We start from the raw sequence: 13,159 nt of genomic DNA on the forward strand, positions 1-13,159 counted from the left end.
AGCTTATAAGGAAGACAGACTTATAAAGACAGCAACTCTGTGCTAATTGGGCATTATTAATGTTATGATGGTATAGAAGGAATAAATACCTTTTTCTAGGAAAACCAAAAAAAAAAAAGTTTCATTAAGGATCTAATATTTGAGTTAATTGTTAAGGACACAGAGGTAGGTTCCAGAAGAAGGAACAGGGTGAGAGTTAAATCAGAGTCCACTGGTCAAGAGGAGTAAATGTACTTATAATGTAATGAAGCATGAATTACTGTTTTGACAACCACCTTTGGTAATTGGAGAGGTAAATGTACAGTTTCTTTATGAGAGATTTAAAAAGAATCCTCTAAGCAGAAATTGCTTTGCATGGATTTAACATTTTAAAGTATAAAATCTGTAAATTTATCTCTACAGCGTTTTATGGTGGGAAGGATTTGGATTAGAATGAGTGGAATAAATCAAAGGGAAGGTATCTTGTATGCTAAAGATTTAATTAGTTTGATTAAATAACTTTTACTTAATATGCCTAAGGTGACAACCATTATTCTGAGGGTTAAGTTGAAAAAGATAAAAAGCAATTTTTACTATGATGTCTGGAATTAGATTGTCCTTATCAAATAGAGTATGATCAGTGGTAGGCACAGTGACAGATTCAGGTTACCATTTTTCCCCAGATAAAGTAACACTATGATCTCTCCTCTCTTCTTCCCCTTCCAGTCTTTCTCTCTTTCTATTTTCCTTCCTCTCTTTGCTCTCTTTTCCTTTCCTTTCTTTTACATATTTTTTATATTATGCTTGAGAACAATGAGAACGACCAGGGCATTTTTAGATGGTATTACTCCAAGCTATCTGCCTCTTCCTTATTTGTGTTATCTGGTCAGTTTTCTGAAAACACGGAGGTTTTTACCTATGAGTACTTTATCATTCCTAATTTGAAATGCCTGTTCCCTCACTAAATGTGTTGCTCATTCATCTTACTTTCCTTTCAGGGGTACCCATAAGACACCTGTGTTCATCTATCTCTGAAGTTCTTCACATAAGAACTACATTTCAGTCGTGTTGGTGATCTGTCTGCAACTGATTGTAACACTCTTTTGTGATGATTCCTTAGTAGCACCTTGCATCGTTTGAGATAGGGTCCTAGTCACTGGGTAGGTTTTTCCAGTGCCCTTTCTAGGTGTTTTGCAACCCATGAAAGATAGTATTTGTCTATAGTGTTTCTTTCCCCCTGCCATCAATTCTTACTCTGCTTAGACAAGTTGGTTCAATGCTGCCCTTTTCTCAGAAATCCCCTTTCAGTAACCCTGCTTTGATAAATGACCCCTTTCCTGTCACTCCATGATGTTTTCTTATATCCCAGCTTACACTGAGTACAGTGAGAGGCACACATACAAACTTGTGGTGAAATGGCCGTGTGAGTTCTGCTACCAGGGGTTGTACCTTGTTTTGTATTCCTTAGTCCAGAGATTTATTTGTTCAATGAATATTTATAGATTTGAGGTGAACAACAAGAAAAAAATCTTGTTACTCCAATAACGTATACTAATTCATCATTTTAGGTTGGCTGAGAGAAAGCCCATGTATGACCTAGAAAAAATAATGTTTTGGGAAGATCACATAGCTTAGAGATGAACACTATGGAATACAGAAATTAAAATTTTCATGCTATGAAGTAGTGAGGTATCCCAATCTTTCCAACCTTGTTAGGTTTCATTTTATAAAATAGGTATAATGGGTGCCTTTCCCACTTGGTGTATTTAGAACAAGATCTAGCTGTTATTTTTACTTAGTATTAATAGCATTAGCATTAATGACAGTAATTAAAAATACTGCCTTTCAATTTATGAAGAATGACAATAAATAAGATTCTGATATATATTGGTAATCCCTCTAATTTGGTTCTTCAACCTTCCTGTCCTCTTCAGTCTCTCATGGATCAACACAACTTCTCAAGCCTGACTGAGTTTGTGCTTCTTGGCTTCCCCAATGTGGAATACATCAGAAGCTGCCTTTTTGTCTTGCTGCTGTTGGTATACCTGTTCACCATTGGTGGTAATATGCTCATCTTCCTAGTCATACGACTGGATGCAGCCCTCCATAAACCCATGTACCACTTTGTCAGTGTTCTCTCTTTCTTGGAGTTATGGTATACAGCCACCACCATCCCTAAGATGCTAGCTAATCTTCTCAGTGAGAAGAAGACCATTTCTTTTGCAGGATGCCTCCTTCAGACCTATTTTTTCCACTCCCTTGGGGCCTCTGAATGCTACCTTCTTACAGCCATGGCCTATGACCGATACCTGGCCATCTGCCGACCCCTGCACTACCCTTCACTTATGACCACAGCACTCTGTGTAAAGATGGCTGCTGGTTGCTGGACTTGTGGTTTTCTGTGTCCTATTTCTGAGGTTATCCTTGTCTCTCGGCTCCCCTTCTGTAACTACAATGAAATCCCTCACATTTTCTGTGATTTCCCACCTCTTTTGAGCCTGGCCTGCAAAGACACATCCACTAATGTTCTGGTGGACTTTGCTGTCAATGCCTTCATCATCCTTATCACTTTCCTTTTTATTATGGCCTCTTATGGGAGGATCATTGGCGCTGTGCTGAAGATAAAAACAGCAGCAGGAAGAAGGAAGGCCTTCTCTACCTGTGCGTCACACCTCATCGTGGTGCTCATCTTTTTTGGGAGCATCATCTTTATGTATGTTCGACTAAAGAAGAGCTACTCATTGACTCTTGATCGAACTCTAGCCGTAGTCTACTCTGTGATAACACCTTTGGCCAATCCCATTATCTATAGTCTTCGAAACAAGGAACTCATTCAGGCCATCAAGAGGACCTTCTTCAAGAAGGTGGAGAAAGCTAGTCCAACTCATCATTAATTAACTTTTTACAAAGGTCCTCCCCTTTCCTCAATGTTCACCTCTTGAATGCTCTATGTATATTTGAACTGGTCTTAATCAATATTTCCTCCTTATTACACAGTCTCTGGACTCCATCTCCTTTCACTTGAGCAAAGACTTACTTGTTTCTTTGTGTTTTCTGTATCTATACCCTTCTTATTTTGACTCAAACAGTGTTCTCAGCATTAAGAAAATTCAGTATCTTAGTTCCAAGTTTTAAACATGTCACACATTTCTGACATTTTTTTCTCCCTTTTCCACCTAAATGGCCCAATATGGCCCAATACTTACATCTTCTTCGCTTTTGTTCACTTTCAACCCATTGCCCTGTGTGTTTGTTCCAGTTCTTCCAAGAAGCATTTCGCCAAAGATATTAATGATGATGAATCCATCAGAACTGCCTTGTCCTCCATTCTTTAAATCTTAACACACGTAACTATTTTACTTCTTAAAAATGTTTGTCTCAACTTTCATGATATCACTAAACTCTAACTTCCTCACTTCTGTAATAAGTCTTTTTTGGTATATTTTATTTTATAGAATGGTGTTTCTAGATTCTCATTTATTCTTACAGTATCAGATGCTAATATAATTTAAATTTTTGGTGCTATGTCTGATATCTCTTTGGAGTTCTAGAATTTGTAAGAGATGACTCACCTACAGGGTTGCATCCCCCTTCAGCTCCTTGGGTACTTTGGTACTTCTAGCTCCTCCATTGGGGGCCCTGTGTTCCATCCAATAGCTGACTGTGAACATCCACTTCTGTGTTTACCAGGCACTGGCATAGCCTCACAAGAGGCTGCTATATCAGGGTCCCTTCAGCAGAATCTTGCTGGCATGTGCATTAGTGCCTATTTGGCCTTCATTGGGAAGAGAGGCCCCTTGGTCTTGCAAACTTTATATGACCCAGCACAGGGGAAGGCCAGGACCAAGAAGTGAGAGTGTGTGGGTAGGGGAGCAGGGGCAGGGGGAGGGTATAGGGAACTTTTGGGATAGCATTTGAAATGTAAATAAAGAAAATAATAATAAAAAAAAAATTTAAAAAAAAGAGATGACTCACTTCCTTTTCTAGATATCTTCCAAGAAATTAAATCTTGACATTCCATAAGTGAAATGTTCACAATCTCAACCTTAGAAACTTGATGCTTTTCCATCTCTGTGTCAGTAATATAAAATTTAAATTACCATATGTACTTCATTTTCCTTGACCCTATGACCAGTACATAATTAATTCAATTCCTCAAAATCCATTGTAAAATCTGTTTCTTATTCTCTTTAGTGTTGTTACCTGTTGTAAATTCCAACCCTTCCCAACTGAACTGTGTTATATGTTTTTATATAAGAGCTGCTATTTTAAGGGCTGGAGAGATGACCCAGGGCTGGGAACTTAGCCCTGACTGAGCTGGGCTGGATCTTCTCTGAAGCAGCAATGGGAAGAGTGTCTGTGGGGCAGGGGGGATAGGGTGGACTTGGTCTTGAGAAAGCTTGGGTTGCTTTCTAGAAGAAAGTTTACTTATTAACTTAGAATTACTGATGTACTCTGGAGCCAGAAGTTGCAGGCCTCTGGGTGAATTAACACTTGATGGTAAACAGCAGAGGATTAAGTAAAGGATTAATTCCTAGTGCTCCTTTTTCTCTTACCCAGAAGCCTCCCCTATTGCTTGTCAGGCAGTATGGAGGTTTGGAGTAATAAACTTTTACTCAATAAGGAAAAGAGAGTCATGGTCACAGAAGGAAAAACTTTTACACAAGCAAATATACATACATTCATATATACATCCATGCACTCACTCATACAATTTCATGCATTCCTGTTGGGTCCACCTACTTAACTATCTCATAGTTACATACTCCCTACGCACACAACCTTACATATACATATGGAACAAAAGGCCAAGCACCAGAGCAGAAAGAACTCCCTCATTCTGAATGAAAATGGAGCTCCAGTCTTTATTGCATAGAGAAAGAAAAGGCTTCTATCCTTTTATTGCTAAATGAATTAAATCCAAACCTGTAAGAAAAAAGCTTTGTCTTCCTTAGTAAGACTAAGCCTGCCTTACTGTTAAGAAAAGACCTGTTCTGCCCCTTGGTAAGGAGAAGGATGCCTGCTTTCTCTACTGTCTCAGCATCTTCTTTGTCTGTGTTTCTCTCTGCATTCTGTACACTGCTCTCTTCTTCTGAACTTGCCTGTGTCCTCATTACAAGGTTTGTGTACCATTTTTAGAAGAATAGATCACTTGGTTTTTCCAAACATCAGGTTTTTTTTTTTTTTTGAAACAGAAGATCACTAAAAGTTCAAACATAATTTCAAATCATAAAATGAATAAGAAGTTTACAACAAAGGTGTTTTCATGGGTTTCTATTAAGAGTAGTTATCTAACCAGTCATTTATTTTGTTTCACTAGTTCTACAGGTTTATTGAAAGTTAAAAACCATAATTCTTGTGATCAAGCTAGCACTGAAGTTTTGAATAGCAAATACTTTACCTTCTGTCTTTGCACCTATAATAAATTGTTTGTTCTCTTTTATGGACTTTGGTTAATTGCCATAGCTCTAAGGAATACATCCCTATCTCAGGAGCAATTAACTTGTGACACATGAACACTGGCAGAGTGTTCTAGTAGCAGTTTTCTTATTAGAGAGGGCTTTACTAAAAAGGGCTTGATAATTACTAGGATAATTTTACAATTTCTTATAGAATTGTCCTTATGAATTAAGAAATCATTGATTTGCTTATATAGCATCACTGTTGATACGTGCATCTTCATTGAAACGTGGAAATCTTCCCAATAGGGAGGGCTAATGCCCAGGGGCTGTGCTATTATTTTTATAAGGACAGAAAAGGCATGTCAGCTGCAAAATCATTTCCTGAGATTTTGTCCTTTGGGACTTGGCTCTCAGAGTCCCTTCCATATTAGTTCCATGGTGAAACATCTCTAGAAGATTACCTGCTAGCTTTTCATCTTCACTAGAGACTCCTGACAGTGAAGTGAAGCAATTAAAAGCATTGGCTTTTTTTTTTTTTTAACAGAATGCCTGGGTTTGTTCCTAGAAGCCACATGATAGCTCTCAACCTTCTGTAATGTCAGTCACAGGAGACTCAGTTCCCCTCTTCTAGCATCCATTGGCACTAAGCATGCACATAGTCCACAGATATCCATGCAGGTAAAACACTCATACACATAAAAAAAAAAAAAAAAGGTCTTTAAAAGAATCTAATATTTTAAATCTAAACTAGATAAGCCATTCCAAAACCCAGGAAAAGCAGTTGTTTGTGAGATTAAATCAAAAGCCTTACCACACATTTTAATGGTAAACAAAGTTCTTCTCTGCAACCCTCTCTGATATTCACTGTTCTCCATCCTTCATCTTTCCCATAGGGAGCCCAGGTGTATTTCCAATTTTTTTTTAGGTATTTACTTCATTTACATTTCAAATGCTATCCCAAAAGTCCTCTATACCCTTCCCCCCTTCTCCCCTACCCACTCACTCCCACTACTTGGCCCTGGCCTTCCCCTGTACTGGGGCTTATAAAGTTTACAAGACCAAGGGGCCTCTCTTCCCAATGATGGCCGATTAGGCCATCTTCTGCTACATATGCAGCTAGAGACACGAGCTCTGGGGGTACTGGTTAGTTCATATTGTTGTTCCACCTATAGGGTTGCAGACCCCTTCAGCTCCTTCGGTAATTTCTCTAGCTCCTCCATTGGGGGCCCTGTGTTCCATCCAAAAGCTGATTGTGAGCATCCACTTCTGTGTTTGCCAGGCACTGGCATAGCCTCACAAGAGACAGCTATATCAGGGTCCTTTCAGCAAAATCTTGCTGGCATTCGCAATAGTGTCTGCATTTGGTAGCTGATGATGGGATGGACTCCCGGGTGGGGCAGTTTCTGGATGGTCCATCCTTTCATCTTAGTTCCAAACTTTGTCTCTGTAATTCCTTCCATGGGTGTTTTGTTCCCAATTCTAAGAAGGGGCAAAGTGTCCACACTTTGGTCTTCATTCTTCTTGAGTTTCATGTGTTATTAGATCTTTGAAATAATATATTTTGAACATGTTCACTTTACCTTCCATCTCCTTTCAGATCCAGCCCCCTTCCCTACCCACCCAACTTTGTATTCTCTCTGTTTTTTTTTTTTTTTTTCTTTTAATACTTAGTAAGTCCATATATTCTTGAATGGTTTGGCCTTCTAGTGGCTTACAGTTAACTTACCAAGGTTTACGCTGTGGCAGAATCAATAGCCAAAATCCTTTACTAATATTGGACTTAATGCCAACCCCAGCCCCTCCATGCAGAAAAGGTGTCTGAGTTGACCTTATGTGTTATGCTTATGTACATGCTATTACAACTGCTCTAAGTTAAAGTATGTGGCTGCCCTGTATTACATTATATTTTTCTTTCTTTCAAAATATGTAAAAATATTTCTGTGTGTAGGTGTAGTTGCTTATATGTAACTAGAGAATTAATCAGTTTTTTCTGTGGTGAAGATTTATGTTCTTCACTCTATTTATATAATGTATTACTTTACAGATTTGCATATGCAGAATCAACTTTGTATCTTTCGGATGAAACATACATAGTGATGATACATGATTTTTTAAATGTGTTTTTCAATTTGTTTTGGAAGTATTTTGTTAATGTTTGTATCTAAGTATACCAAGTAATTTCCTTTTACTTTTATTTCATTTTGTCCTTATCTAGCTTTGATATTAAAATAATATGGACTTTCTAGAATGAGTTTGGGAGAGTCCCTCCCTTTTGTATTAGGTGGGGTCATTTTTGAAGTATTGGCATTACATCTTAAAGGCTTGGTAGAATTCACGTGTGTTCAGGCATGGTCTTTGTAGAGGAACTTTTAATTATTCCTTCAATCATGTCCTTCATTATGGGTCTATATAAGTTGCTAATAATGTCTTAGTTTAGTGTTAGTAAGCCATATATGCTTAGAATTTATAAGTTTCATATATATATATAGGATATATATATATATATATATATATATATATATATATATATATATACTATGATCATTTCTTTGGTCTGTAAAACAATTCCTTTGCATTGTTAATTTTGTCAATTTGCATCTTGTCTACTTTAATGAGTTTTCCTAGTAGTTTGTCAATCTTGGTTCTTTTTTATGTATTATTTATTGCATCCCTTTTTCATCAGTTTCTATCCAAATATTTATATATTTTTGCCATCTACTATATTTACATAACCTATATTTTACTAGAAATATGAGGTACACTATAAGATTATTTACGTGTGATCTCTTATATTTTTGATGTAGGCACTTGTAGCGTTCAATTCATTTTATAAATTTCCCTTTGCTTTATCCCAGAGGTTCTAGATCTTGGGCTATTTTAGCAGGATTTTCCCTGTCTAGTTACATTAGTGCAGAGGAAGGAGTTCTGTGATTGGACAGGGATAAGGAGGGAAGAGCTAAGAGTTGCAGAGAGAGGGAGAGAGAGCAGTGCCAGAGGGTAGGGAGAAGAACCAAGATGGCTTTGGACATGTACCTGCATGCCATTTACCAGCTACAAATAGCTATGATTTCACAAGGTTGGAAATAGTGGGATGAAGCTATTATTATTATTAATTGGCTCTGAAATTATTGTATTGGAACCTTGTAAATTGTGATGTTATTGATACGCAAATCTGATTGGTTAATTAAGCTTTAATAGTCATGATTCTATGGGTGTACTGGGTGTTGTGAGATGCAACCGCGAGGTTGGCAGTCCCATTAAAGTTACTGGAATGTGAGATCAACGGCTACGTGGGTTTGTGGATGAGGAAGAACTAATCATGAAGAGAGAAGCGCAGCAGGGCTAGCTGGGAGAGAGTAGGCTGGTGGTGAGAACACTCCGAGCGAGACCCCATTGGGCCGTAGTGCCTTGGCCCCCCAGTGCGGGTTCTAGAGCTGGTACAGGTATTAGAGCGAGAACGTGGCCAGGTGGAGCAGGAGAGTTGGTGTGATCCTTATTTATTATTTCCTGCAACAGGCTACTCTTGTCATTTGATTCCAGGTAATTTTAAAATATTTTTGTCACTGATATCATCAGTGAACCACTATAATTCTAAAGTGCATTATATTCACACAGTCTCCAAATATTCATGCCATTTCTGTCACTGTTGACTTCTAGTTTATTTCTCTATGGTATGATGTTATATTAAATTATTCCTATTAATATAGTTGTATTTAAGACTTAGATTGTGAATTATAATGTGACTGGTTTTAAGTAGTTTCCATACTACTTAAAAGAATCTATGTTCCCAAATATTGCACTTAATATTCTATAGGTATTTCTTAATTCTAGTAGATCTGTGATGTAATTTAACCATAAAGTTTCTTGCTTAAAGTTTTTACTTTGGTAGAGCTATCTAAAGATGAGAGATGGATTTTATGTCACCTACTATTAATGTATCTGGGTATATCTGATACTTGATTGTTGTGGTAAATATTATTTGAGGGTTCTTACCCCACCTTACATCATCTAGTTCCCAAATAAAAGATACAAAACCTTTATATTAATAATAAACCTTAAAGTGTTAGATCTGGGCATAAGTGCTGCCTAGGCTGCGCCTACTCCAACTGACCTGCCCTCGTGACCATGCATTCATTCATGATCCACATTTCCCATGGTGACTTCTTTCTTCTTTCTCTCTCTCCCTTGTGGTCTTTGCCTCAGCCTGGGAACTGAAGCTTTGCCTACTTATCTTCTGGCCAGCTACAGGCTGCCAGCATCATTATTAATCAATCATGGATAAATTGGAGTGGGGGGAGACAACGTTTATACAACAAAGGTTGCTATATATGAGCATTTCTGCATCTTGTGTTAACTAGACCAAATACAGAATTTAGCACTGCAAAACAGAGCAAGGGGTCTAACTACAACACTTGGTGTTCTTTAGTGTTTGTTTTTATGAAATTAGAAGTCTAAGGGTCATTTGTATTATTTGGTAAATTTCTCACTTTATTAATACTGAATTCTTCTTTATCTCTTTTGATGAATTTTAGGTTGAAGTCAAATTTATCTGATAGAGACTTGTGCTAGCTTCTTTATAGCTTCTATTTCTTTTGTAGGTTAATATCCTTTGAGTTTCACTTTATCAGGAAGACATGTTTTTTGGAGACAAGAAGTAGTTGGATCTTGTTTTCTCATCTAATCAGTCTTCCTCTTTCACATGATGAGATGAGTCCATTTACATTTAAGGCTTTGTTCTTTTCTCGGTTTGTTAGTTGTTCCAATTGCCTAGATTATTGATAATCCTTTTCTTCCTCTGTTGGATAATCTATTTTCCATTAGTCACGTACCTATTTTACATCTATTCATTGATTTCTTCCATGAAATATGTTCCTGCCTATGCTCATATGGATGAGACCGTCTCCAGTCTCCGTTGTTTGTAGCATTCTGGAAATATATCCTGCAATTCTTATTTCATTGCTCTGAGTCACATTAATTTGTGCTTGTTTTTAAATGTTTCTTCAATATTTTAAAAAGATTACCTTATTAATTACCTTATTAAAGCAATCTTGGTTGACTATTATTAACTTGCAAACCTTGGAAAATATCAGCTAATATTTTCCTGGATCTCTGGTTTGTTGGTTAAAGATACAGTGTTACTTTGATGTCAATGCCTTTGTTTATGAATTAATATTTTTCTCTCAGATTTAAATCACTTATTTTCTTTATATTTTCAGAACTTTTATTACAATTATATTCATTTGTTCTGGTGTGTGTGTGTGTGTGTGTGTGTGTGTGTGTGTGTGTGTGTTGACCAGTACACACAGGCTAGAGAACTTCTGGTGGTTGATTCTTTTATTGCTCCACATGGATTCTTGTGATCAAACTCAGTATGTCCAGCTATGCAGAGAGTGCCTTTACTTGCAGAGACAGCTTGTCATTCTACTTTGTTTGTCTGGGACTTTGGCTCTGGATAAATTCTGCTCTGATCATGTCTGTTTAGGACTCTAAATGTATTCAGTTATCTATTTAGTTCTCCAGATTTTGCAACATTTTGGCTACTACATCATTGAATATGTTGTCTATACATTCAGTCTCTATTTATGCTCCTTTTTCTACTCTACTGATGTTTTTTGTAAACAATGAAACTTTTTATTAATACCATAGTAGAATAGGAAATTTATATTATCTTCCTTACTTAAAAAAACAAAGAAAGAAAAAAGAAAATATGCTTTTTTAAATGAGGTACTTCTCCATTTAGCTAATTTCATTCCTTTGCTCTTAATTATTTATTATCATTCTACTGGATTATTTATCTTCTATTTTCTTATCTCATGTATATGAGTGTTCCCTACATTCATATTTGTGTACTACTTGCATGCTGATATACTTCAAGGCCAGAACAGCATGTCAGCTTCCCTGTGACTATAGTTATAGATGGTATTGTGCCACACTGTGGGTGTTGATAAACATACTTGGGTCTTCTGCAAGAGCATCTGGTGATAGTAATCAATGATCAATCTCTCAATGTCCCGTAAACATCTTAATAGTATTCAGTTGCAAATATATTTTTATATAGTCAAGATACAATTTGTATAGTAGGTAGATAATTTTAAACAATTGTTCTTATGAAAACATGTGTTCTTTGAAGCATTTTAAAATTTTTCTTATTTTGATGAAGGCTTTTTATTCTTTGAGTGTCATACTACAGAACACTTGACCTAATACTAAGAAAAGTAGATTTGCTCCCAATTTCTGTCTTGAGATACTTTTTTTTGTGTTAATTCTTTCATTAATATCTGAAATAGAAATTTTTGACAGAAAAGACAACTAGAGTTCATTCTTCAAATATATAATTGATTTGATACTTTAACTGGGATTTTCCATATATGTATATACTGTTGTACTTTAGCATATCAAATGTATACTTTCATATTGTATATTGCATGATATTAAGAGAAGTAAGAAATCAACAAATGATTAGACAATAAAAACATAGTTAGGCCAGCTGTCAGATACCTAAATTTAGACTCTGTCCTCACCACAAACATTAAGACACTTCAATCCATTAGTTTTTAGGTTCTCTTAGAAAAAATTAAATATTAACTACAGAGCACACACATGTCAACAACACAGATCAGTTAAGGACATTTTAGTAATATAAAATAGGTGATTGTAAAAAGGGGTGAATGCCTTAATTTAAAGTTGAAAGAAATGATGAGAACAGGTTCAGTGGTTAAAAATACACATCAAAACAATCCTCACACCAGTCAGAATAGCTATGATGAAAAACTCAGGTGACAGCAGATGCTGGCAAGGATGTGGAGAAAGAGGAACAACTCGTTGCCTACATGAAGTTCAAGGAGAAGGAAGACTGAAATGTGGAAATTTCAGGCCTACATGGAATGGGGAACAAAATAATTCCTGAAGGTAGGGATCCTGGAGGGAGAAAGGTGGGAGAGAGAAAAAGGAGGGGACAGGATCAGGTGTGGGAGGAGATTGGGAAGAAGTACAGAACCTCAAGAAATTGAATGGAGATGTGAAGCAGTGGGGGATGGGAAACTGGGGATAGCTACTAGAAAATCTCAGATGCCAGGGAAGCAAGAGGTCCCCAGGACCCAAATGGGGTGACATTAGCTGAAATAACCTAAAAAGGGAAATATAACCATATTGAGTGGATAGGCACAGCCTGTGGTTAAGGGATGGGGCCAATCACCCATCTCAAACACTTTAACCCAGAAGGAGCAAAGACTGAAAAAGCCATCCAGAGTCTGCTCCACCTAGGGATTCATCCTATCTGTAGACACCAAGACACTGATGCCAAGAATCACTTGCTAACAGGAGCCTAATATAGCTGTCCTCTGAGAAGCTCTCTCAGAGCCTGACCAATACAGATGTGGATACTCCCAGCTAACTATCAGACTGAACATGGGGACCCCAAAGGAAAAGTTAGGGGAAGGAATGAGGAGCTTAAGAGGATTGCAACCCCATAGGAAGAACATCAGTATCAACTAACCAGACCCCCACAGCTCCCAGGGACTAAACCACCAACCAATGAGTTCACAAGGAGGGACCCATGGCTCTAGCTGCATATGTAGCAGAGGATTGCCTTATCTGGCATCAATGGAAGGGGAGGCCCTTGGTCTTGTGGAGGATAGTTGCCCCAAGAGTAGGGGGATGCTGGGGGGTGAGGTGGGAGTGGTAGGGTTGGGAGCACCCTCAGGCAGGCAGGGGGACAGGGGACAGGATGCGCAGGTTGAGGAGGGGAAACCAGGAAGGTGGACAATATTTGAAACTTA

General features: G+C 37.5%; 1 protein-coding gene across 1 annotated transcript; it reads left to right on the plus strand.

Annotated features, from left to right (window-relative positions):
• The first annotated feature begins 1,919 nt into the window (after positions 1-1,919).
• Positions 1,920-2,873, plus strand: LOC110322573 (olfactory receptor 6N2). The gene has a single exon (XM_021199271.1). It carries the CDS (start codon positions 1,920-1,922, stop codon positions 2,871-2,873), a length of 954 nt encoding a protein of 317 aa, XP_021054930.1.
• The last annotated feature ends 10,286 nt before the right edge of the window (positions 2,874-13,159 follow it).

This window comes from Mus pahari, chromosome 5, assembly GCF_900095145.1.
Source record: "Mus pahari chromosome 5, PAHARI_EIJ_v1.1, whole genome shotgun sequence".
Classification (NCBI taxonomy): Eukaryota; Metazoa; Chordata; class Mammalia; order Rodentia; family Muridae; genus Mus; species Mus pahari.